Below are 27,595 nucleotides of genomic sequence, written 5' to 3'. Positions count from 1 at the left end.
TACTTTTCAAAGGATTTGCACAGGAGAACAGCCGAGTGGATTGTACCTACAAGGAGCTAGCTCCAGCACTTTCTTCATCACTTGCAGAAGATTTACCAGCTAATGATACATTCTACTAAGAATTATTCAGGTGGATGTAAACAGGAATTGTGCTAAGATGTTCACGTTCTATTCATTTCAGACAGTTATTGTTCTTAAAAATTAACCTGTTTATTATTTATTTATTAATTACCGTATTTTTCGCCCTATAGGACGCACCGGCCCATAGGACGCACCTAGTTTTTTTGGGGGGGGGGAAATCAAGGGGGAAAGCTTGCTTCTCCCCCCCCCGCCAGCCTCCAGATCAGGTCGGGGAATAGCGGGGTGGCGGCGCTCTGCCATCCCCCTATCCCCCGAGCTTGTGGGGCTGGCGGGGGGGGGGAGAGAAGCAAGCTTGCTCCCCCCCCACCAGCCTCCAGATCAGGTCAGGGAATAGCGGGGTGGCGGCGCTCCGCCATCCCCCTATCCCCCGAGCTTGTGGGGCTGGCGGGGGGGGAGAAGCAAGCTTGCTCCCCCCCCCCGCCAGCCTCCAGATCAGGTCGGGGAACAGCGGGGTGGCGGCGCTCCGCCACCCCCCTATCCCCCGAGCTTGTGGGGCTGCAGGCTGCTGCCTGCCCACAAGCCTTGCGAGCCCGCAGGACATCCCTTCGGGCTTGCAAAACTTGCGGATAGCTTCCTGAAGCCTGGAGAGTGAGAGGGGTCGGTGCGCACTGACCCCTCTCGCTCTCCAGGTTTCAGCGAAAGCCTGCATTCACCCCATAGGACACACACACATTTCCCCTTCATTTTTGGAGGGGGAAAAGTGCGTCCTATAGGGCGAAAAATACGGTAATTAATAAGTAGGCTTATGTCAAAGAAGTTCCTAACTGGTAATTTGGTTCAAACCATGTATTGCAACATATATACCATTCCTTTGTAGGTGTAATTTCTTTTCAAGGGCTTGCCACTATCTGATTTTTTTTTCATGGCCTATTCTCAAACTAACATTAACATCTAAACACCCAATAAATTTCCAGTTTAATGCTTTTTTTCTTTTCTTCAAGTACCATGGCTGTCCTGCATACTAGATTTCCTGATTTATGATGTGTTCCTTTTCTCTCATAATTAACACAATTTAGCAAATGTCTCATGACCCGATGACAAAATTTTGTGGTAAGACAGGTAATATTCCAGCTGGAACAAGACGGAAGAATTGTTAACCTGCCTTTGACCCCCTTGGACCATATTCAAAGATTAAGTAATCTTAACCCCAAATCTTAGAAGACTGAAGGTGAAAAATGGGACCAGGTGTGTTTGTGTGGAGACAGCCCCAACCATATATTTACAGAGGTTTAACTGCTTAAGAAACTGATTATAGAAAAATCTCAAAGACCTTGTCCTTGATTTGAAAACTGCTAAAGGAATGGGGAGCTCAAAATAATTAGTACTATGCCTATTCTGTTTTAGGGACACTTAGGACAGCTCTGACATAAGACAGTAACAAGAGGAAAGGCCCTTGTTAACTTGAAAAATGGCTTCCTTTAATGACACTGGCATAGGCTTCAAGTTAGAACAAACAAAGCCCAATGGTGTCACAATCAATAAAAGCCTAGTTGGACATCTAAATCACTTCGAATTCTAGTTTATGACCAATTATTTTGTGTACTCCAGCATTAGGCACCAATTCAGCTGATGACAAAGCTTTTACTTCCCCGTCTCTCTGAAATCATGATTACATTTTCTGTCCCAAATGGTTTGTAACAGAATCACCTCACCGCTAATAAACAACATGTGGATGCCTAACACTAGAGAATTTAGTCATGTGTCCAAAAGCATTTATCAGTGAAATTACTGAGTGGATCATATTAAGGGCTTAAACAAAAAACACTTAACGTTAATCAAACTTGCACCTCTCTGCTAAAATGCTTCCATTACAGACACAATAAACTAATTGAAGGAATAGGAACCTATATTTTGCTTTGATGTTAAGCGCACAGAACACAAGCGAAGATTCTTCAGTTTTTAGTGATTTAGATATATTGTAGTTTATGTCATTAGTTCACAATTAATTAGTGCAGATATTTTAAGGGCCCCAAACAGTTAAGACAACTTTCCCCTTAAATTCTTTCCCCTTAAATTCCATAGTGGCCACACTACAACGTATATAAAACATCATCATCATCATCATTATTTGTTTTAAGGGCTGCATTCACCCTTATCCAACCCACTTGGAGCTGCATGCCCAAAGTACATGTGGTCCAAAGTGGGTGTGGTGATCCCAAACTCTTTCATTTACACACACACTGCCCCTCCTGAGCTGATCCACACAACTAGATCAACAGGGAGGTGGGAACCAGCATCCCCATTAGGGCACTGGGCTCTACCCACCTCTGCACTGTGTCTTGATTTTATTTTCCTTTTCCCTGCAGCTGCCCAAATGGATGGGTGTTTTGTGTTTGTTTGTTTTTTGTTTTTTGTTTTTTTGTTTTTTTGAGGGAGGGGAGAGAATTGCTTGGGAGATTGGACCAGGCCCCTGAACTGGGGACTAGCTACCTTTGCCATACAGAATACGAGTCTCCTTAAAAGAATCATTTTGCATGTTCATTTTTTTTTCATTTGTAAGATAGCAACCTTTAGCAGAATAGTACTTATTGAGAACAGATTCGCTCAATGTGAAGAAAGCCACCTACCAATTTTTCAGCCCTTTTGCTTCAGGCTCTTCAGTAGTTTCAGTGCAAATATAGAAACAGACCAGACCAAACCATACAATACGCACAGCTCAACCAGGATTTGGTCTTTATTCAGTAAAGATTCTTATAGTACATTTTGCCCGAGTAGGGTGTTAACTTGAGATTTTGGCCAACTTCTAATTTACGTAATTGTATCTCGCCTACTGAAATTCCCCTTGCAGTTTTCAGCTAGATATGGTATTTGTCACTTTTCTGCTAAAATACAGCTGAAGTATGCAATACATCACAAACATATGAAGTCACAAAGAAGTTCTGACATTTGTTTTAAATACATTTTAGTTATGTAAAATGTGAACTGTTCTGGTAAGTATCAACTGAGAGAGGAGCCAATTTGCAATTATTTTGATCCAGCTCCAACATAACTATGGAATTGGACCATAAGTTTACAAAAAAAGAGAAATAAAATACAAGCAGTGTTTTCAAATTTACACTGTGATCTTCAGAGATAAATTATATATACCATCAATTTAACAGAATCAGAGGAACAGTTCAAAACATCTCAAGACTGATTAAAGCTAAGCAATTAAATCCAACCAAATATCCCATAAATAATAGCTTCTTTTATCAAACTAATTTTTTTTTAATTAAACTAAGGTAAGTTACTGGCTTTACAGTCAAACTGCAATGGTGCAATATGGTAATGTTCCCAGAAATTAATTATATTTATAGTTGAGCAGACACTTAAATTTATGCACACATGGATGCACAAGGATTCCTTCAGACTATACACTCAAAGGTTAGACAACTTTTGCAATATATTCATATCCTCTAAAAAAGATGGAAAACAAAATAAAATTCCTTTTGTCCTAATGTTATGTTATTCTCTGAAATCTGCATCACCTCTTTATGACTTTATCACAAACCCCTGCCTCCCCATTCCACTTGCCTACCACATAGGCAAACAAGGTGAAAATGTCTATTGTAAAGTGGTGCATGAAGCATATCAGAGTTTTAACACAATACTCACCTGGTAAGCTCTATTTATTTGGTTTTATCTTTTTTCATTTTTGCACTTGCCTTGGAATTGGAAGCAATATGGCTGGCAGACTAGAAAGAAGACAAAAAAACAAAAACAAATCAGCAACAGAATCTTGCAAAATAAACCTGAATACACATGGAACATGATGAAACAGTGCAACGGGAAAAATGTGAGCGTAGGTATTAAAACAAAACACATTAAAGCAAAAATACATTTTAAGTTAATGGTTTTTGATAACAAAAAAGCAAGTAAGAAACTGGACATTGTGGTTCTGCTAGTCTCTCTTTTGTTCCAAGGTAGGCACGGCAGTGAATTTTTAATATCTCTGCAAACAGCAGTTCCCCATGCCACTTTGCAAACCACTTTTGAGAGGCAGGGCAATGTCTATATCAGTTTGTATATTGCACAGGGATCTGCTGTTCAAAGACAAACTCAAATGTTCATGATGCATTCGCAAGCCCTGAGTTGCGTCTAAAGCAGCTCTCTGGATTCCAGCCATACCCTTAACAAGTCAGAAAACTTGGAAGCAAGACTTCTAAAACCGAAGGCCTGAATGTGCATGAATATCATGCTATTTAAGTTACAAGTTCTAAAACACAAAATGTAACAACTTCAAAATAAGATTTGCTGTTAACATTAACAAAGCAGGAATGATCTCGTTTCCAGAAAATGCGAACATTTAGGACAGCGCATCTTTACTGCTAGTTCTATGGAAATTGTTATTTCATCTGGCAGCATTACAGAACCTCAAATCTTGTCAACAGGTAGTAAAAGCAAGCGTCACCACAGACCTTGAGAGGGAAAAGGTTTCATCTGCAGTTTCATACGATAAGTCAATATTTGAGCCTCTATGCTGACAGCAATAAAAGAATGCTTTAATCGTTAAGTATCCCTCTGCTTATAAATTCCATAGCACTGCTGTTTAAGTAACATTAGAAGGAATTTGTAGCACTATTATAAAAAGCGTATAAGCTGGAAATCAGGACTTCAAATACCGAGAATCCTTTTTTTAAATAATCTTTTTTTAATAAGAAAGCTTTGTCACTACAGCAGCTGTATGCGCATTATCTGTTCTTTGCACAACAGAACAAGAACACAAATGGTGGTTCACCCCAGAGTGCATTTGGTGATAAACTTATTTCTTTAAGTTGAATGCAAAAAAGAGGGCTCCCCGCCCCGCAAAAAAGGCTCGAGGTTTGTCCAATTATAGTCCTGCCTTTATCTCCCAAGAACATATCGTCAAGAAGGGAACCTCAGTACTGTTGCTTCTCATGCCCAGTTCCCTAACAGGACATTCAGAAGGAGAAGGAAAAGGAAGGATCATATATCCTAGCTCCCAATCTTGACATGCAAGTAGAGCAGCAACCACATGAGAAGCTTATAGAATCATAGAGTTGGAAGAGACCACAAGGGCCATCGAGTCCAACCCCCTGCCAAGCAGGAAACACCATCAGAGCACTCCTGACATATGGTTGTCAAGCCTCTGCTTAAAGACCTCCAAAGTAGGAGACTCCACTACACTCCTTGGCAGCAAATTCCACTGTCGAACAGCTCTCACTGTCAGGAAGTTCTTCCTAATGTTTAGGTGGAATCTTCTTTCTTGTAGTTTGGATCCATTGCTCCGTGTCCGCTTCTCTGGAGCAGCAGAAAACAACCTTTCTCCCTCCTCTATGTGACATCCTTTTATATATTTGAACATGGCTATCATATCACCCCTTAACCTCCTCTTCTCCAGGCTAAACATGCCCAGCTCCCTTAGCCGTTCCTCATAAGGCATCATTTCCAGACCTTTGACCATTTTGGTTGCCCTCCTCTGGACACGTTCCAGTTTGTCAGTGTCCTCCTTGAACTGTGGTGCCCAGAACTGGACACAGTACTCCAGCTGAGGTCTGACCAGAGCAGAATACAGTGGCACTATTACTTCCCTTGATCTAGATGCTATACTCCTATTGATGCAGCCCAGAATTGCATTGTCTTTTTTAGCTGCCGCGTCACACTGTTGGCTCATGTCAAGTTTGTGGTCAACCAAGACTCCTAGATCCTTTTCACATGTACTGCTCTCAAGCCAGGTGTCACCCATCTTGTATTTGTGCCTCTCATTTTTTTTGCCCAAGTGCAATACTTTACATTTCTCCCTGTTAAAATTCATCTTGTTTGTTTTTGCCCAGTTCTCTAATCTGTCAAGGTCGTTTTGAAGTGTGATCCTGTCCTCTGGGGTGTTAGCCACCCCTCCCAGTTTGGTGTCATCTGCTTCAGCTAAATACTTTTGTACTGTACTTGAAATAGAATTGCTAAATTAAATAACTGATTTAATACTTCGATGACACTAAGATGTGCTTGCCTATAATGACAGGAAGAGAAAAGTTGCTTTATTTGTTGGTGTTATATAAAGTTTGCTAAGGCTAGGAAGAAACAAGCCAAACCTGATATGCATCACACCTGACATCACACTTGCATCAAGGAGCATGCCATGTTTTTCTGTCTCAACTCCACTTGCATAACTTTAAATATCAAATTAATTATTTGAGGGGGGGATTAAATGCCTTCATACTCACCATATAAAGTCCAAATAATGCTCTCATGTTTCTGTTGTTCAGCTTCAACGCCTGTGCAAAATATTTTCTTGAGAGCTCAAGGTTTTCAAGCCCTCCTTGGGTATATTTAACCTATTTCAAATGCAAGATTGATGAGCATGTTTAATTTAACATTATGAAAAGTTGCTCCACTTATAATAAATCCCAGAAATGGAAACGTGAGCTTTTCCTCTGAGAGTGAAAAGAGTACCAGACTAATGCAGCTTGAGGAATGGAGTTAAAACGTGTAAGGGGTATTTGATGCTTAACTAAACTATTAAAAAAATGAACCAAGATGACAATTACAGTGGTACCTTGGTTTGCAATTGCTTTGGATTACAACTATTTTGGATTACAACCACATCAAAACCAGAAGTGTGTGTCCCTTTTTTTGGATTACAACCAATGGGGGGGGCCACATGGGCGAAAGCACGCCTTGGGTTACAACCTGTTTTGGTTTACAACCAGACCTCCAGAACAGATTATGGTTGTAAACCAAGGTACCACTGTATTGGAAAACAAAACATTTCAGTACAACAGTCCGCTAACCAAATATGAGGATGCAAGCCAGCGGTACAAAAAAAGAATGCAGTAGAAGCCGTGGGAGACAACAAGTGGGCAGACTGCAGGGACAACATGCCTTGCCAACTGGCCACTGAGCAAAGACAACTGCTAGCTACCCAGACTGTCCTGAAATACTCACCTCTGCAAATTGCTGGCAATATAAGTGGTTGTGGGGGTTAGTCATCATGAGTTCCTCCAAGCAAAAGGCTGCCTTTGCATAACTGAAGAACAAAACCAGAAAATCACACCTTTATTATTATTATTATTATTATTATTATTATTATTATTATTATTAGTACTATCACCACTAGTGCAGTTACAGGAGCACAGCAATACAGTGGTACCTCAGGTTAAGTACTTAATTCATTCCAGAGGTCCATTCTTAACCTGAAACTGTTCTTAACCTGAAGCACCACTTTAGCTAATGGGGCCTCCTGCTGTCGCTGTGCCACCAGAGCACGATTTCTGTTCTCATCCTGAAGCAAAGTTCTTAACCCAAGGTACTATTTCTGGGTTAGCGGAGTCTGTAACCTGAAGCATATGTAACCTGAAGCATATGTAACCCGAGGTTCCACTGTAGTGAAGTTTTTATACTAAAAGTTTTCTTCTTCATACAGAAGAGAAAGCAAAAGCACAGGTAGTGCAGTTTATGCTTTATACTCTTCTGATATTAATATGCAAAGAGGGACTCACAAACCTCACTCACAAGCAAGACACATGGCTCCAGGGCCCATCTGAGGCTCATTATCCCACGATATATGAGCTCTACCAGTTCCACTCCACACACTACAGCAGAAGAGGAGAAAATACTCCTGAAACTTGTTCACACTTCTACTCTCTCCACCTCCCCCCTGCTCTGCAACACTTGAACCTACTATGTGTGGGACATTTTTCTTCTCATGACCATGCCTTCCAAGATATAGGGCCATGTGGAGAAACGTGAGTATAATAATACGTGAGTAAAATAATTTTATTATTTGTACCCAGGAAAGTGTCTGGGCGGAAATTGCTGAAATGTCCGGGAAAATCTGGATGCATGGCAATGCATGTCAGAATTGTAGATTTTGGCGAATTCCCTTAAAAATAGCTCAGAAACTTAATTTTGCAATAAAAAACAAAAAACAAGCGCAACAACTTTTGTGTCCAGATTTTCACATTTTGAAATATGGCAACCCTATTTGTACCCCATCCATCTGGCTGAAACCAGGCTGTGCAAGGACACAGCCAGCAGTGATTCCTGCAATTGCAACAGCTGGGAAAGGAGTGCATTTGCTGTGAAGATGCTGCCAGCAACATCCATGCACAGATGATTTCACAAGAATATGACCAACAAGTGTTTCAAAGACATGCACCAGTAGTTGTGTGGCAAACTGTAACTGGAAAATGGTTAGATCCAAGCCAGTTTTAGTATCTAATAATAACACTGGGCAACAATTTTTTACTTTTTGAATGTTGTCTAGATTTCTACAACTGATTTAGGGTATTTTTGCACAGCTGAATCAGGAAATGGCATCCGTTTCTCTCCATCAGGTCAGGTTTACTGTAAACTGAATGGTGGGCATTGATAAAGGTAAGTACACATAAATTGCATGTTGCTTCACCATTTTTCAAACTTCAGGGCTTGAACTTCCGTTTCTTGGAACTCCAGGAATGCTCAGCGGCAGAGAGGTCTCTCTTCAGAGTCCAACAGTAGTCAGCCATCATGACTGTGTCCCAGCGACCCTGATACCTGGTCTCCATCTCTTTCATGTCCTGATGGAATCTCTCCCCCTGCTCGTCACTCATTGAACCCGCTTCTCAGGAAACCAGTCCATATGTGAAAATAGGTAGTGCATCTTGACGCACATGTTGCAGCCCAGGTTTCTGAAAGCAGTCAGCATGTTGCTGACAAGTTCTGCGTAGTTTCTGGCCTTATTGTTGCCAAGAAAGTTCTTCACTACCAGAACAAATGCCTTCCACGCTTCCAGTTCCACTTCGTTCATTGAGTTTCCAAACTCTGGAGCTCTGACAAGCTGACGGATCTGAGGACCGTCAAAGATGCCAGCTTTCAACTTCTCCATGGTCAATCCTGCAAAAGCCTGGCACAAATAAGTGAAGCAGTCACCATCCTTGTCCAGAGCCTTGGTGAACTGCTTGATTAAGCCGAGCTTGATGTGCAGCGGTGGGAAGAGTATTCTGTCTCTGTCCACCAGAGGGTCGTTGATGACGTTCCTTTCTTTGCAAGGCACCAATTCCTCCCACACAGGCCAGTCCTTCTTTGTGTAATGCTGAGCACGGTCCCTACTATCCCACATGCACGGAAAACATGGGTACTTGCTGAAGCCAGACTGTTGTCCCAACAAAAAGTTCACCATCTTCAGGTCAACACAAATAAACCACTTATGCTGATCATAACCAATTTTCTCCAGTACATACTTCACCGCTTCATAGTTCTCCTTCAGTGTGCTCGAGTGAGCCAGGGGTATAGAGGCAAACTGGTTGCCGTTGTGTAGCAAAACACATTTCAGTGATCGCTTGCTGCTGTCAATGAACAGTCTCCAATCTTTGGGTTCATACTGTGGCACTCCAAGCTTGAGCAGAAGCTGCACAATATCTGCACAGTACACCAAGTCCTTCTATTCCGAGAAAAAACGGAGGTACTCTTGATGCCTGTTGCGGAAGAAGCTGGTGCGAGCACTGTCAATCTGGATGCCAACAGTTCGGCAGAGTCCTTTGACAAGCTGAGGTCGCGAACTAGATCATTCAACTCCTTTTGGGAAAATGGATGTGGAGCATCATCTTCAAGAACCACTTCTTCTTCTTCATGTCCTTCAACACTGGAGGCATCTTCGTCACTAATGTCAGGAAGTTCTCCAAAGATAGGCACTGGAATTTCATCACAATGAGCTACAGGATGACGTGCTGATTGAAGATCAGGATACTTCGTGGGGCGGCTGCCCCATTAACTTAGTTTTGATCCCCCAACTTTATGCTTTGCCGCACCAATTTATGGAAGATTTTGAGGTTTTATGACTTCAAACCGATCCCTTTTCGACATAATCACCCAGAACTATCGGACCTGAATACTTCTTGTCATTAAAATAATCATTTCCAATCAAAACAATTATTCAACATGGCATTTTACCCCCACCATCTTCTTCTAAAATGCTCCACACAAGCGTACATGTGAACAAAAACGTAAAAAAAACATGTGGCCATAGCTCAAAAACTTGACCTGATTGAGCAAAACCAATGTGATTTTTGGATTCAGCGCATTCGTCCTAAATCAACTGAAAAAACGCAGACAACAAATATGTTGTTGACCAGTGTAGTAATAATAATAATAATTATACCCCGCCCATCTGGCTGGGCTTCCCCAGCCACTCCGGGCGGCTTCCAACAAAATATTAAAATACAGTAATCCATCAAACATTAAAAGCTTCCCTAAAGTATTGCTAAACATTTTCACCAGGGCAGCCAAGATTGGTGCCCTTCATTCCCATTAGCCTTTGCTAAGGCAGAAGGAAAAAATGCACACTCAAGACACTATTGCACATTACCGCAGCAAATGCAAGCCCCAAACCCACACTGTGCTAATTAGTTATTATATTTCTAGTTATCTTTCAAACAATAGTTCCTATAGCAGCCTACATAAAACTGAAGAATTAAAAACCTTCAAAAGTGATGCTAAAATTCAAAATGATTACAAGAGCAAGCAGCAGTCAGGCTTACAAAGGCAAAGATAAGCATCAAAGGATGGAAGAGAAAAGCACCACCTTTACTCTTAAAAGCAAGACCTCAGACTGGCCTTCAAAAACTCATTTAAAAGCAGAGCCACCACACAAAAAGCCTTGCTGTTTACGGAATACAATCTGATATCAGTCACCACCATGGTCTCTTGGTCTGGTGGATTGATTTGAAGCATGGATAGTCAACATTGTGCCTTCTAGATTTTGTGGGACTACAACCCCATCACTTCATTTGACAAACCCTGGACAATCTCCCTCTGAAGGGGAAGGATGAGGTAAATACAAGTGGGACGTGTTCTTTCAAATACCCAGGTCCTAAGCTATAGGACTGGGAGCAAGTGCATCTTGTAAATCACTGGAATATGATCAAACAGGCCAGGTTAAGAGTCTTGCAACCCTAGTTTGGATCAGCTGCATTTTCCAGACTGTTTTCAAAGCCGATCTACATACAAAGTATTGCAATAGTCTATGGACATTAGCCAAAACCTTTGCTCATGCAGCCCACATCCTCTGACACCTAGGAATTCTATATTCTTAGCAACAGGTGAGTCACTAGTACATTACAGATCTGTCCTTGGCACATTCTCTGCCATTAGAAGGACACACTAACCAAGATCATTTAAAGACAAAGGGTGGTATTCAAATAAGTTTTATCCACAGTAGACCTGCTGGTGTTAATGAACATGATTAAGTTACCGTAGGTCCACTAATTTCAACAGCTCTACTCTTGAGTAAAACTAAGCTGAACACTACCCAATCAAGCACGACGCTAAGTGTGGCTGAACCCATTTAAAACCAATTATCTTAGGCATGCTTTATTCTTTGCTAAACTGTAGCTTTTCTGCGTAGAACATTTAGAAGCAAGACTTGGTAGTTACAGGACAAAACAGCACTTTCTATGAGATGGGAAGTATGTGTTCATATTATTTGCTTTTTAACAGTGGTGGGAACCTGCAGTCCATGGGCAGAAAGCGGAAAAAGTGGGGGTGGAGTGGGGCACAATGCAAAACAGAAGGAAGTGTCTGAAAGAGAAATAGTAATTGGTTCTGGTCTTGGCCACTGCCAGTACGCAGTCGAACAGATTATGGCCAAGCGAATGTGGCCCTCAACAGAAAAAAGCTGTCCACCCCTGGTTTATTGTCATTAGTATTTATAATTTACCAAAACAGCATTTTGGATAGAAGTAAAGTGAGTTTTAATATAGAGTTTAATGTGCTTGCATTAATAAGTTCTTATTTCATTATTATTTTTTAAGTCACCTCTAATTTTATCCACCCTGTGTTTCCCCCCTAATGTTTACAAACTTTGAAAATGTATGTGTGTGCACATTAGCCTTTTTTCTATGCGGGCTTTAGTACAGGAAACCTTCTGCCACAATAAAATTATTACTCTTTAATGTTGCATAAGAACCTGCTGTTCAGGATGTAAGCAAACTAATATGGATTCCATACATTTTGCTGACACTTAATTAAATAGTAAAAGCGGCATCCTACTTGATCCTCAGTTGACCTACTGAAATCAATCAGTGACTTAATTGCCTATTGATTTCCATGGGTCTACTGAGTATGACTTAAATTGAGACCACAAAGTTTATTATAGTACTAAATATTGCAAAAAAAAATTAGGATGTTTGTTGCAGGACAATTTATTGACACACACTGGAAATCTGAACACTAACATTATCTATTAAATTCTACTGTCAAAAAGCTCACGTTATTTCTAGTGAGAAAAAGCTGTTTTTTGAAACCCAATGTAATGGCTGCCTTTTCTCCTGAGAATCTCATTATTTGCCTATTCTCTGAAAAGGAAGGAAGGAAATATCGTAGTACAATTTAGGCCTGGGCTGAAAAAATAAAGACGGAAGAAAACCACAATTATTTGCCATGGAATGAAGGTCAGAATTAATGCCGTGATATTAGAAAACTTGAACTAAGGCTTTGAGCTAATCCACTCACACTGGGATTTCCTCTTGTCACTAAAGCAATAAAAAGCTAACAAAAACATTAAATATCCAATAAGAAAGTTCGTCCAACACTCAACATTCTTGACTGCATGGTGTCTTTTACCCAGGAGAGCAAACACCCATTTTAAACTTGCAGATTTTGAAGAAAGCACTAGAGTAGATTTTCAAACCATATCATTAGTATGATTCCTCAAAGAAGAAAATGCCTAAACCTTACATACAGTTCATGAATGCCACTTCTTAAATATAGAACATTTGTACCTGCATCTAGCAAAACAATTTAAGTAATGTTGCTAACCTGTCGGCCCTAGCTAACTGTAGCTGTTTTTCCCCCCTGACAATTTCACCTACTAGGTGAAATTTATTCCCATCACTATTAAAACAAACACAAAAACAATTTTCTGTCATTTAAATAAAAAAGAAAATAAAGGGACCTGGCAGCCACAAAAGGCTTCTTAAGATATTGCTTATCCTACTAAAATGAAATTGTTTCTTTTCCAACAGATGCTTTAGTTACTAGTTTCTTCCTTATACATAAAAAAACACACCCTTAGCTATAGGCTTCGCAAATAACTTACTCGTGTTCATTGATGTAAAGTTCTGCGAGTTCATGCCAGGCTTCTTGGTCACCAACAAATCTAAAAAGAAAACAAAACATAAAGAATTCTGCAAAATGAACAGCAGGGAAGAAAAAGTAGTAAATCAAATGTAAATTCCATTTTAATTAAAAAAGATTTATCAGAATAGCAAAACACAATACGTATTCTTATAAAACACTCACTGTTCCAGATACTCATTCAACTCTCGGATGGCTTCTGCATTTTTCCCCTGGGCTTTTCGAATGGCAATCTTACGCTTTCTTGCTGCCTGTGGGTTGACATTAACAGAGGATTATGTGCTCATAATTCCCTGGGTTTTTGTGAAGCAGGCAATTTGACTGTGCAAATTATTATCTCAATGCCGGAGGAATTCCACTGCAGAGCAACTGCTCAGCTGGAGTTTATAAATATACCCTATGACATCCTGCTGAGAGATTTAAAAACTTTTTGCTGTCACATTGCGTAGGTTTTACTTTTCATGTGAAAACTGTATGGAATCATTTCAGCCAAATAAGTGACTGTCCAGGTTCTGATAATTACAACGCAGCAGGGGATGCTAATCTTTATGCAGTCCAAGGTCTGCCATCCTATCAGTTCTTGTGCTCTGTGTCTCAGGGATAGCCAGGCACTGAGGACATTTCACTACAATTTCCCCCAGGTTTGAAAAAAATATATTATATTTAAAGTAGCATTACAGCTGCCTCTGCATGTTGCGAATGACAACAATGCTGTAGGAAGGTTTTCTGACAGTACACAAAATTTTGTAACATTTCAGTTTCCCTAACACAACTATTTCAACTTCAAGTTACCTGGCAACTGTTTCATCAAATTAACAACTTCATAATAGGGAAACAAAGAGTCACACCCTAAAACTTTAGTCTGGGAACATAAGCCATCAGGCAAATTACTGAGCCAACTGATCCAGCTTTTAAAAAACTGACTTCACTTACAGCCGCAGAGCTGACAGTTCATTACCATGAGAGGGGTTCTTTCTTTCCACCTCTGAATGCCATTCCTTCAGAAACACACAAGGAGGGCCTCCGCAAATGGTTTGGAATCAGACTTTCCAGCGGCTGCTGCTCTATTTGTAAACCACAGAATTCCCACACAACAGAAGCCATTCAGACCCCTAAGCCTCCTGCTAAGGGAAACCTTATATCCTTTTCTAGAGCACATGTATAAACTGATCATTATCTTGCACGAACTCCTAGCAGACATTTGATCACATCAGAGGACTACAAAGTTTGGTCGAGGGTGTGTAATACCAGGTTCTAAGGTCACCTGTATCATGCAGTAGATGGAATTCCTTGCTCTACAACCAAGCAACTTTCTTGAACTCCAGGAATTTTAATTGTTCAATACCCCCCTTCTTTTTGCAGCCTCAATACCCTCAAAAAATATTTTTTTTAAAAAACACCCCTTCAAAATATGTTTTGAGTAATGAAACACTACTGCTAGATATCAATATATTAAAGTAATATTGTCTATTTGCATTAGATAGCGATATATTAAGTTGCATTGTCTATATTGAAAGCCCATGTTATGTTCTTATTGAAGGGGCTTTTCTTTGAAACTTTGTGAAATTCTGAACTCGATAGATCTTCTGTTGTTATAACTTAAAATACTTTTCTGTGCTTGGCCAACTGGCTTGCATATCGCCAGTTTGAAGAGACTCCACAGTAATCAGGCATTTATTACACCCCTCTAAATATGTGACGCCGTTCATCTCCTTCAACGATCCAAGTCAGATCATAGCCCCAAACATCTAGAGCCCTGACTGCGTATAGGTATACCGCCAGAAACTGACGTAAAATGGTTTGTGCCCCATCCTATTATACTATCCCCCATCCCTCATGGAAGAATGGATACCCTCTAGTTGTAAAAACATGGAGTTGACTGGCAGGTTTAGATCAAAGCTATTTCATACACTGCAATTTCCAAAATGAAAACTAACTGCTGTATTGAAAAAGCCATAACTATTTTCGCTCTCGCTCTCTCCCTCCCTACACACACACACAAACACGCATAAAAGGTCTGATGTGAACTACAGTTCAGTATTCTTTGCAAAAGAGAAAGCACAACCTACTGTTCCTATATTATAGGACATACAAACTGGCAGCATTCAGACATCACAATAAATCACAGTTAACAGTTGGTCATTCACGAGCCAATCACACCCACTTTACTCCTCCCCACTAATGCTGGGGAGAAACAAACCATAATCCCTTGCTTAGTGTTATGTCTGAACCTATAGCCAAGGTTTGTTCTTGGCTTACTGATGGTGGTTTGAAGAACAGGCTTTTTATCCTATTCCAGTAGTATAATGAATTTAGCTAAAACTGTTTGGAATACTTAAGATGATATTTAGGTGATGCAATTTACTTAGCAGTCTTGCTCCAACCTCAACTGTCTATAGTCTTTTCAAGCAAAGTCAGTACTGTTTAACTCAAGCTTCACATAAATTTTTTAAACCTGCAGAAATTCTTGTGGAGATCAAACCTGTCTATCATCTAATCATTCCAACAGAAACTATTATTTCTGTCCTACTATGTATTCCATTACCTGTTGCATTAAATGTAGAACAATATATATTTTAAAAATAACCAGAAACAGGAAACCCATTCATCTCTAATTGTATGACAACTGATTCATGGAATTGCCACCAGCGGAAAAGTATTCAGATAGCATTCTTCACTAGGTGGGTAGGAAAGTGAGAAAATGATTCACTTCAATAAGCTAGAATGTGTCTGTAAAAGTATTTGGAATTCATCTCAAAACAAGAGATTCTTGAGAACTAGTCTGACATACAAGAGGACCCCCCCCCCCAGCTTTTCATTCAAAATGTACTTCAGGACCTGGTCAAAATGTGTCTGCAACCAGATCCGTTTTGCTTGACCGTGCAGAACTGGTGACATAGAATTTCCCCCTATCCATTTCCCAGCATTCAGAACAAAACCCTACAGAGATTACTGGCTGGCTCTGTAAAGCCATCATTCTTAATGGAAAGATATAGGTCATCTTAAAGGAACACTTATGCTATAATTAGTATCAAATGAGCCAAGGTGCTTTAGTATATCCCATATTTCTTTATTAAACAATGAACCATTCCAAACTATTCGTTTAAAAAAGGCCAATAATCCCCAATTTGGCTCAAGAACTAATCCTCCATTTGTCATGATTCTTTTTTTAAAAAAAAAATAGCATTAAGTAGACTCAAAGTGAAGTGAGGATTTGAACATGTGTCAACTTCTGCATTTGATTAACAAGAGAAACTGACACTAAATTTGGAACGAGCTTTTACCAGGACGGGATTTTGAAGGTGATGACTTTCATGAGAAAGAACTCTGCTACATTTTAGATTGAATTTAAAAGAAAAAAAAACACAAAACAAAGCAGAAAACATGTAAACCTGTAATCCTTAACCCTGCTCATAACATTGCTTTTTTAAAGTGAAGATTAAGTTATTTCTCCAAAGATGGAACACTGGATTCCTCTGGATCTCTGTAATGTTAAGGAAGATAACATTATGCTGGGGTGAGGAATTTTTTTACTTTGGACTCGATAGTTTCATGGCAAACCTCCAGGATCCGTACAATAGGTGTGACCAAAGGAAGAAAGCTCCTACGCACACATGGAACACAGATCACACATGTACTTGCATGCATGATGTTGGCAAAGTAGCTCATAAAATCAAAGAGCCCAACTCCAAAGTAAAGCAGTACCATCGCACATCACAGCCACTGTAGGCGTCCCTGCACTGATGGTTGCAGACTGGTCAGTAAAAGTACATTTGCTTGACATTAACAGGGACAGGGTAGAGATTCCCTCCTGATCACTTGTATCTTTATGCTGTGAACCGCCCTGACATCTTTGGATAAATGTCTTAATACAGACATTGACCATTTTAGGTTTATTGGAATAATTTTTGTTATACAATTTGGACAATATTTCCATGTTCAGCACCCACTGACCAGTATCTCTCCTATGACCAACATTTGAAATAAAAAGCAAAGGAACATCAAAAAGCAATAGCTGAAACAGTCAGTCTACATTTTAACATACTCAGGATACAATACTGAAGTTTAATATGCACGTACATCTGAATCTAACACATATTTGATTCTGGACTTTTAAAAGATTATCATACTTACTCCCTCTTATTTGCAAAGTCCCCAACTATGAAATAACATACTTGCTTCATACATTAATGCCATTAATTAAGACAGGGAGGAGTCTTAATCTTATCTGTAATATATATTTTTTTAAATCATCTGTCCTCCTTGCTTTGTGAGAGAAACAAAGCAAAGAACATTTTGAAAGAGTATGATCTCCTTTTACTCAGAAGCTTTATTATGCCTTAATTATAAAAATATATTATACAAGTGCTTCTTCTTTATATGTTAACTGTTCCAAAAATGAATTTGTAAAGCAATGAATTTGAAGAACACTGGAAAGCACAACTGAGACCTGAATACTTCTCAATTTACTAAAATTATTAGCATGTCAGAAAACCAGTGTTAAGCATAAAAAACCCTGAAACACAGCCGTATATGTAACACACAGTGCTAGGACTTCCACGTTTTACTATAATAATTGTTGTTGCTTATATTTGTTAAACATTGAAAAATGAATTTATATCTCAATTTCATATAGTAAATAAACATTTTAAAGGATTATAACCTCCTTTTTGTTGATCCATGCATTATGATGGCTACACAATATTGAAAGATTGTCTCTAACTGAAATGACTGGAACTTTTTAGGGAGGTAGGAAGCAATGACTCGTTTCCAGAAGTTTAAAATCCCTAAGACCAGGAGATATGGGAAACCAAATTGCTGCACTCATTTCCTCTCACTCGCTCAGTTTCTCCTGATATGATTGACTTTCAGAACCCAACTTCGTCTGCTTTTTTCCAGTAACTCAGGATCACTTTTTGGAGAACGCTCTTGGGGCAGTGAATTTTCAAACTGGAAATCTAAAAGACGCACATCAAGAGCTTGGAGGAAGAGATGAATTCCTTTCCAAGGATTCAACTGGCTGAAGCTAATGGAGTATAACAGAACCTGGACATACATAAGACATATTGCTCACAACTGTTTTTTCACCACATGTCAAGGCTACATGGTCCTTGCATAGCACCTGAACTATGACTTTCAAGTGCCTCATTTTTAATTTAGGGTTTCAAATGACCCTTTCATATTCATTTAGAAACTGAAGTCTTACTTAAACAGCTCTTAACGAATGCTAAAAGGTTTGCTCCCATCTTCATTTCATAGCTGTAGAATGCAATAATGACTGGCGCTAGGATGCACTTTTCTATTACATAACCTAGTTTACAACTCTCTGTACCCTAATGGAAAAAGCTGTTGGATATTAAAGTTGTTTTTAATCCTTGTGCAGCCCCTATCTTTCCTGTTTCAAACTGTCAGCTCCTGCAATGCATGATTTTTACATGACTTATGTGAACAAAAGTCTGTTTCACTTGCCAAACAAGAGAAAATGTTTAATATATCTAAGCAACTCCATGTGTCAGCACACCAGAAGAGACTGCTTTAAGCTCAAGTTAGTGCCAAGACAAACTCAGCAATAGTTTCAGTTTAAAACCATGAAGCATTTATTTTCCTACAGCAGCCATATGTGCACATGGAAATAATTAACAGGTAGATGACATATAAACAACTCCAATACCTGACAATTTATCAAAACTTTCTACCTAACTTTCATTCTTTAGAATACAAAAATCAAACTAGCCAGTACCTAAAGAATAGGAATTTCTTCAACATTGTACAAATTTTAAGAAGCGTAAGAAATGCAAGTAATCAGATGTTCTAATATTTCACTATGTAATAGTGCTCTTTTCAGAATTACTGTCTGGCAAATTTAGGATGCTTTTGGAAACAGTAAGAGAGGATTCATAGTCAGCAGAAATAATATAAAAGTACAAAGATGGGCGTGAAATGAACAGTGTCATTTTAAAAATGTTTCCAGAGGCATTATATCTTATTGTTTATTGGAGGCTTCATTGTCCATTAGATATCTGTCACAACACATAGTATGAAAAAAATAATTTTCTACAACCTTGTAGCCAGCATGTGAATGCATTTCCATATTACCTATCTTCCTGGACTATTAAAAAATCATGTTCTCTACAAAGCAACTGGCATAATGCATGAATTCAAATTAAACAATATTTTCAACTGGCCCCAATATGACAACTACTCATATTAAGAATGCACTGAAAGGAGTTTTGCTTTTCATCAAAATTACTACTTTTGGTTCACCATGTTCAGCTGGACTTGTTTTAAAAAGGCTACAAAACTGTCTGCAATTTGGACCATTTATTTTCAGCTAACAAGATTATTTAGATCCATTTTTTTCTCCCAAACCAATAAAGATTTTTAAGACCAATGCTACATGAGTAAAGTTCCAATCAACCCACTGTTTTTAATTTACAGCTGCTTCTCTGTCTCAACTCAGAAAGGGAAAAAATATGGTTAAATAAAACTCACATTTAAACCTCCAATCTAGTAATAGGAAAGCATGATTCCAACCTTTCAAACAATAACTGGCCCTATAAAGTTGTCTCTTCATTTACAGCTAATCCAAGAACATGGAAATTAAGCCTCCAATCAAAGTTACCGACTTTCAGTGCTAAAATTTTCCAGGAAACATTTTACAGTTAACATAGACAGGTAAAATGAGCATGAGTACACATTCTATCATCTTCATTAGAAGGACTAGCCCTAAAAGCTAAAAATAAATACATGCCTTGTCTTCTCTAATCCACTTATAAAATGGAAGGCTATGACTATTTATATTAAACTGAAGGCTGGGCCCATTTAAATTAAACTGAACAAGAAAATTAGTCAGATAGATTCCTGAGAACAAAGGGTTGGAGCCAAAGGTGTCCTTCCATGAACAAACAGAAAGGAGACAATGTTCATTGATTCATCTTCCTCACTATATACCCATGTACTACCTCTCACACTGTTTTTGAGTGTTCGCCAGTCATTCAGTCCAGACTATGGTGGAGAAGTGGGAAGGACAGTGAGAACTATCTCTCCCCATTTCACTCACCTCTGCTGAATACTGCTGGATGAAAGGCGCTTCTGAGATTGGAAGGGCATCTCTAGATCCAGGACAGATTTTCATTTTTTTGCCATGGAAATTGAAACTGTTCTAATCTCTGATTGGGAAACACGACAACACTTTTTCTACTTGTTTCAGCAAACTGTGCAGATCTACTTCACTTCCCTCTCACAAAAAAATAACAATTCAAAATTGCAAACTGGAAACTTCAAAAGAGTTGAAAAATAATACACTGAACTGTTGTTCTTTAATTTGCCTTCTGAAATGTGCTACATATATTGGTACAAGTGAGAAACATTGATATAAACTCAGTACACTATCGAAGAAATATATTAAATTCAGATATTTCCCACTTCAATGTCAGATATTTCCCACTTCAAAAATTTTAACCCAGGAAGTTCAATAGTACTGGCAGGAAGTATGTAACTCAAATGTCATTTATCTGGTCAACTTACAGTATTAGTTGAATCTTCTTGTAAAATCCTGTCATATAGCTGGATTGCATCATCATACCTGTTATAAGGCACAAACAAAATATTTGCAGCTTAATTTAACAGAGCCCTAGCAACTCCATATAGAGCCTTTCACCCCAACCCAGCAAAAGACGCACAGGGACACAACTGGTGCACACCAGGTTCCATTAAACTGAATGGAAATATATTCAAAATTCAAAATTCACCCCTCTGCATGTGCAAATCATTGCACGTGATTCAACCTGGATGGTAAACTCTGTTCAACACCTTACTCATTGTGTTCAAATTTGGTTGTACTTTGCAATGTGTTTTCTGTATTGTTTATGATTACTTTTGTTATATTTATAATTATGTAAATCCTTTCATGTTGTAAGCTGCCTTCAGCATGGTTTTTAACTATGGGAAGGCAGGATACAACTAAAATGATAATGATGATGTAACTCCATGGGTGGGTTTGTTTCTTGTTTTCCATTACTGAAAAACTGTTCTAAGCTGTCTTGAACATCATTTGATTTCAAAGTAATGGGCTTTGAATCTTAAAAATAAATAAAAATATACTTTTATCATCAGCTTTACTTTCTGGCCAAGACAACAAAGACAAGAGCTTCAAGATTCTGGATCACACAAAGGACCCACTCAATCAGTACTATATACTCTGATTAGCAGTCACTCTGCAAAATTTAGAAAGCTCTTTTCACAGAGATGGCAATAATTTAAACTGAAACTTTGGGTGAAATTCAATATAGTGATAAGAAGACTAGGGAGGAGAGCTAAGAAAGCCCTGTTACACTCATGGGAGTCCTTGCTCTGGTTTCTGCTAGCAGAACAAATAAGTTGATTCTGGCCCACTCTGTCCCTGAAGCATGACTTTGCTTCCTCATTACCAGAATATTCTCGCTTGCACCAATAATCCTTTCAAAGAACAGCCTTCAAAGATATGTCACATTTTCAAATGCTCTCCCTTGCCATATTCCAGACCCAGTATTAAAGACAACACTGGGGCAAGGGGAACTCCAGCTTGCAGGAAAACAGGCAGCCATGTCACATGCTTACATTCTATTCTACCTCCAGTACATACAATCTACGTTTCATGATGGGATGCTACCTGCTGCCTTGTGGGACATCTTTGGGAGAAGGAAAGCCTAAAGAGTAAACCCTAAGCAAATCGGGAGTGGAGTCCCTAAGACGGTTGGGTGGCATCTTGTATGGCCTGCTTCCGTCAACTCCTGCAGCCAAGTTGGAGCCAAATGTATTGCTTGCTTTCCTTTGGATCACATAAACAAAGCCAAGAAGAGAGTCTTGTTGTCCGGGCAGCCCAGGACCTCCACGCACACTGCCCAGGCTTGCACCCCCCAGAGAGGTCACTGCAGTGCTGCTAACGTAGCAAAAACAATGTGAGAGGCAGCAGTTACAAGTTACTGCTCTCTGCAGCCACAGCAGGTGCTGTGATTTTCCAGCAGCTTGACTTCACTCCCAGAGGTGCCCTCTATGGTTTCTCAGGCCAGACAGATGCCAACAAGAATTAAAAAATGACTTTAAGAGATCTCAACTTCTCTTACACACCCCACCTTTATCAAGCTTGTCTCTCTCACACATACCACTGTCATCTCCAGAAACATTTTAATGAATTTTATGGCCCAAATCTGGGCAGCAGATTTAAAATACTGAGGACCTGTTTATGATTATAACTATGTGAAGCTAAGAGTCCCTTTAGTGTCCCATTTATTTCACTATCAGAAATGTCTGCTTTCAACTGCTTCTATAAAATCTAAAGTAGAGAGACTTATTTAGAAAGAAACATAAATCCCCAATGTTCCAAATCTACACTGGAGTAGATCAAATTATCTTATGAAGAAGGAACACCACTGAAAGAAAGTGACTGTGTTACTGTAGTCTAAGGTGGTTAATACATTTTAGAAACTATGTACACCAATTTTTAAAAGTGTCTTATGTAACAACTATATCAAATTCTTGAAAATATTTCCATGCCAAAGTTTATTTGTATACAAGTGACAATCCTATCTCCATGTGCACAGAATTTACTCCCTTCACAGAAATGTTGATTGTGGCAGATTTTTTTTTTAATGCAGTGTCTGGAAAAGATTTTTTAAAATTTAGTTACCTTTCCATGGCTTCAAATCTCATGCCTGTTAACCGCTTAACTCTATGGCTCCCAGGGAATTGCCGTCTTAGCTCTTGAAGACAAAACTGTATTTTTAAGAATAACACAAAGAAAAGGGGGGAGGTAAAAAACACAGTTTTCTTTCAAGTTGGAAACCAAAATCTGAGTGATGTTTATTTGAGAACAGTAACTGAGAAGCTCATTTGGCAGCAGTCTCGCTTAACACAACACTAAAGTACCATATCAACACTTCTTCAGCAATGTTTTGAGAGATACCAGGACACATAGACAGAACCCAGGTTTCATGCTACAAAAATATCCTGTAGTCAGTAAAAAAAAAAAGACACCCCACTCCCAAACAACCCTACAATTTATAAACAAGGTAATTCTTTTGAGCTTCAACCACATAATGCAATTTGCACTCCTGTGGAGAGTTATGCAATGCAGAGAAATTAAGCCTTTAATTGACTCAATCTACAACCTAGAAAGTGACTTTTGAACAGTTTATCACTGTTTTGATGAAGCAATCATGATGTACCAAAGAAAGGTGATAGAAGGCAATAGCCAATAAAGGTTAACAAGAACATGTAACAAAGTTTTAGTAATAAAAAAGAAGGAAGTGTTCCTTGCAAATCATCTCTAGGGGTAGCAATTGTGATACTCTGTTTAATGTTGGAACTCCCAACTCCCATCAGCCCCAGCCAACACAGCAAATGGTCAGTGATGAGGGGAAGGGAAGTCCAACAACATCTAGAAGGTGTCGTGTTGGATATTCCCCTCTAGCTTATTGTCCCCTTTGGTATACATTTTGTGTCAATGCTCTAAAATGGGCACATTCGAGTACTCTAAGAAGCATGGTTTCAGACCCTGCACAAATTGTATTTAACTAAGGTAGCCCAAACTCAGGACAGACTTTCCTACTTTCCCCCCTTCTATTCTATTTTATCATTTAAGGGCAGCCAGAAAGGAAATAAATAATAAATATTAAAGGAAACTGCAAACAAGGTCCTACTTTCATTTAAGGCAAAGAAAATGCAGACACTATCTTTTCATACACAAGTATTGCAGGTGGCTGTCCCAAGCAGCTGTGAATTTGACCTCATGGTGTGCTCTTTTGCCACTATCAAACGAAGGATCTTTATTTGTCAACTAAGGTTATGCATGGAGGGAGAGAGATACTGCAACAAGCTATGAACAGCCATTATGTGGTAGAAACAGTCCTAAAAACTACGATGAATAGCAAATAGAAATTGCAAAACACTTCATCTGGAACCAATGGCACCTATTTTTTCATAACAGAAGCCTCACACTTGTTGAGTTTCCTAGTCAGGAAGTTAAGAGCGCAAACCCCATTCTGGTATCGGGTGCTTGCAGCTGTGGCGAAAGATTAGTCAGAATTATGGCTATTTTGAATGTCCTTTCAACTAAGTATGTGGAACAATAAAAATCATAAGTTTTCATTAAGCCTTTAAACTGTTCTCGGTGTGGAGACCAAATATTCACAGTGCTTGCATCATGCTGTGTTTCTTATAGGACACTTTGGGGCCAGAAGTTCAAACTTAAAACTACTGCAACAATTATTAGTGTGTTTTTTAAAAAAAATAAATAACAGGTGTGAATTTGTTTGTTGGTTCCTTCAGGAAAACCTTCAGTAAAACGAAGGGAAATGTTCTTCATATCTATTTTTACTATGTGTTCTAAAATATTTCAGATAACTTCACTACCACATATGAAAACATGATAACCATCAGCGCAACATAGAAGTTTAATGCAACTTTCTGCCTTCAAACTTTCTTGTTGATCCTGTGAAGCCACAGGGAACTAAGGATGATTCTGAAGGTAACTACTTTATGCTGGCGCCCTTACAACAAAACTTTCTAGGATTAATCCTCACCCATCTTGACTTATAAGAGCAACCAAGGTTGGGTCGGCTGGCTGGTTGGGTCCTGGCGTTTGTAATTCACTCTGAGCTGCATGTTAAAGAATATAAGCAACCATTCTTGGAGAAGGGTCCACCAGACCCAGACAACTGTGCCAAATACCAATTAGTTACCAAGATGCCTTTTTGTGATAAGGTGCTCCAGTGGATGGTGGTCATACAACTCTAAGGCCTCTTGGATGAAGCAGGTTATTTATATATGATTTCACGTCAGGGTTTGGTACAACACTACCTTTGGCAACTGTTATTCCAGGTGAGAGTGCACAACAGGCAACCATGTTGATTCCCCTGGCCTTCTCAGAAGCCTTTGATCCCAGTAACCATGGTATCCCCTCTGGACGAACCATCTGGGGACAGAACTGGAGGAATTGCACTGCAGGCTTCTGTCCCTATCTTGACAATCAGTTCCAGAAGTTGGTACCCAAAATATTATTACTCTTCCATAGCGTAAGATCACACTATGGTGATCCACAAGACTCCATTTTGTCCTGATACTATCAAAAGAAGATGCTGAGTGAGGTGTCATCAGTATTTCTCTATTTTATCATATCCAGATGAAGCTGTAGATGTGCTAAATTACTGCCTGCAATCATCAATGGACCAGTCGGGGGACAATAAGCTGAAACTGCAGTGGGGGGGGGGGAGGTGATGCTCATTCTGGGGTTACACTATCCCTAAAAGATCAGATTCATAGTTTGGGTGCTATTAAACCTGGTGGCATTATTTGGAAGCCAAAGTGGCCTTTGTGGCTTGAAGTCAACTGAGTTGTATCCCATGCTGACCCACTATTGATGGATGGCTCCTTGTTCCAGCAGAGGACTCCATCAGCCGAACACGGAGAGTGAGGCTTCCCCCACCACTGTGCCCTTGAGGAGTGTGTGAGAGAGAATGGGACTTGCAAGGATTATGGTGAGTATGTGAAAATCGCCAGAGTCCCAACTGGATCAAACAGCCTTCCATCATGGACAGACCCACTGCCCCTGAAGCAATCAGAGACTGTTTGATTTGGTTCCTTTCTAGGTTCTAAATACAAGAAGACCAACTACTTTTGATTTAGAAAGCTATTTTACTTTATTAAACTGTGAGTTTCAAAGAAAAATAAACCTACTTCCTTTACTATCACCTCAGGCCACCTTGAACTCAGTTTACATATACACAAAAACCCTGTCCTAGTTTATTTGAAATATTTCAAAAGTGGTTTCCACTGAAGAAAGGATATGAGTGAATCAGTGAAGTGATGCAATACAAAAGGGTCCCCCTTGTAAAAAAAAAAACCTTTATGTTGTAAAACATGCTTATCATTCTCCACACCTTGCTCTATATACAGCTGGTAGGACAGATTTTGGTTGAAAATTAGGAAACTCTTAACAGTAAGAGTTTTATGACAGTAGAACCATACCTAGGGAATGGGCTCTATCCCACCATAAGTCTTCAAGCAAAGGTTGGATAGCTAGGTTGCTCTAGCTCTGGATTTCTCTCATCAAGGAAGGAGTGAAACAGATGGCTTACAAGCCCCTTCCAACTCCATGATTCTATCATGGCTTTCTTTTTATTGGGTGATACTGGCAAGATCTCCTGAACGAACAGTGATGTTAACTGCATCTCACTTTCTACAAACCCAGTCATATTTGAAATATCAGAATGAGATATTCTAATATAATAAAATTGTTCCAAAACTGTGTTCATAAGGTATTGATAAAGAAAAACGACTCTCTTATTCTTGAAATTACAATTAGCTTAAAAATTCATAAATGATCTTTTTCTTGCATTCCCTTTATACTTTTCCTTGAGCTCACATCCACTGCCAAACTAAGGAACAAACTTCCAGCAAGAAAATTCTGCATACGTAATTCGAACATTTACATAGCTCTTTCACCAGAAGTTGCTGGTTAGAGGAAAAGTATCAAATTCCCTAGTTTGTAGGTCTCCTCCTTTTTTACCAAAACGAAAAGGATTTCCATAATACAAACATTTCCATAGCAGCTATGCAATGAAACCCACATGCAAAACATTTACTGTAGATGGCACAAAAAAAATCAGTAGATTGAGAGAGGTACCTTTCAATCATTTGAAAAGTTGACATACACTGAGATTCTGTATCAACATTTTCTTTACAATATAGCAGCTAACATATTATTTTGGCACCCAGCTTGTATCCAAGTACTGTAGCTGTAAATATTTTTAGAACTTTGGAAAGACCTGTCATAATTATAAGCAAAATATTGGTGTAGGCATTATCTCATTTAAGGTCCTACAAGCCTCCAGGTCTACACAAACAATAAAAATCTCAGTATTTGTTTTCCCATAATGCTTGTGTTCATGCTAGCCTCACTGAAGGACCTAAACTGCAATAGTTTATCAGTATAAAATGGAAGATAGATTTGTCATGAAGGAGCATGATAGTTGTTGTTTCTTAAAAATAAATAGGAAAAATACGCACTCCAGCACTGAAGAGGAAGAGTGCACAGAATTAAGATTAGTAAACTTTTAAAAGCAGCTTACTACAGAAATGCCAGGCCATAACTTAGTGGTGGGAGGAAAGGAAAGCTGTGAAGTAAATGGACCTGACTAATTTAAGTTCAGTAATTTCAACGTGTCTATTCTAAGTAGGATTTCATTGAATACCAGCCTATCATTCTATTCTTAAAGACACCTCCATGCCACTGGCATGAAGTTTACAGCATGCAATGCCTTAAAAGAGAATTTAATGAAAATGATTTACAGGTGGTACATAACACCAGTCAAGCTTGCAAAAATTTATCATTTGCCCAATAATAAATGTTGGAAATGTAATGAAA

The 27,595-nt window shown here is 39.1% G+C and overlaps 1 protein-coding gene across 1 annotated transcript in view; it reads right to left on the bottom strand.

The window, feature by feature from the left end:
* EMC2 (ER membrane protein complex subunit 2) overlaps positions 1-27,595 on the bottom strand; it is a 44,526-nt gene that overhangs the window by 1,885 nt on the left and 15,046 nt on the right. Inside the window, exons 4-10 of the mRNA XM_082235923.1 lie at positions 22,859-22,944; positions 20,719-20,776; positions 13,357-13,442; positions 13,154-13,213; positions 7,024-7,105; positions 6,303-6,413; positions 3,736-3,815 (exon numbers count right to left, since the gene is read on the bottom strand). Coding sequence (XP_082092049.1) covers positions 3,750-3,815; positions 6,303-6,413; positions 7,024-7,105; positions 13,154-13,213; positions 13,357-13,442; positions 20,719-20,776; positions 22,859-22,944 — 549 coding nt within the window. The 3' untranslated portion in view covers positions 3,736-3,749. The remainder of the gene's footprint in view (positions 1-3,735; positions 3,816-6,302; positions 6,414-7,023; positions 7,106-13,153; positions 13,214-13,356; positions 13,443-20,718; positions 20,777-22,858; positions 22,945-27,595) is intronic.

Source organism: Podarcis vaucheri (genome assembly GCF_965113315.1).
Source record: "Podarcis vaucheri genome assembly, chromosome: 8".
Classification (NCBI taxonomy): Eukaryota; Metazoa; Chordata; class Lepidosauria; order Squamata; family Lacertidae; genus Podarcis; species Podarcis vaucheri.
Note: the sequence above shows the minus strand (reverse complement) of the source record. Positions and strands in the feature narration are given on the sequence as shown.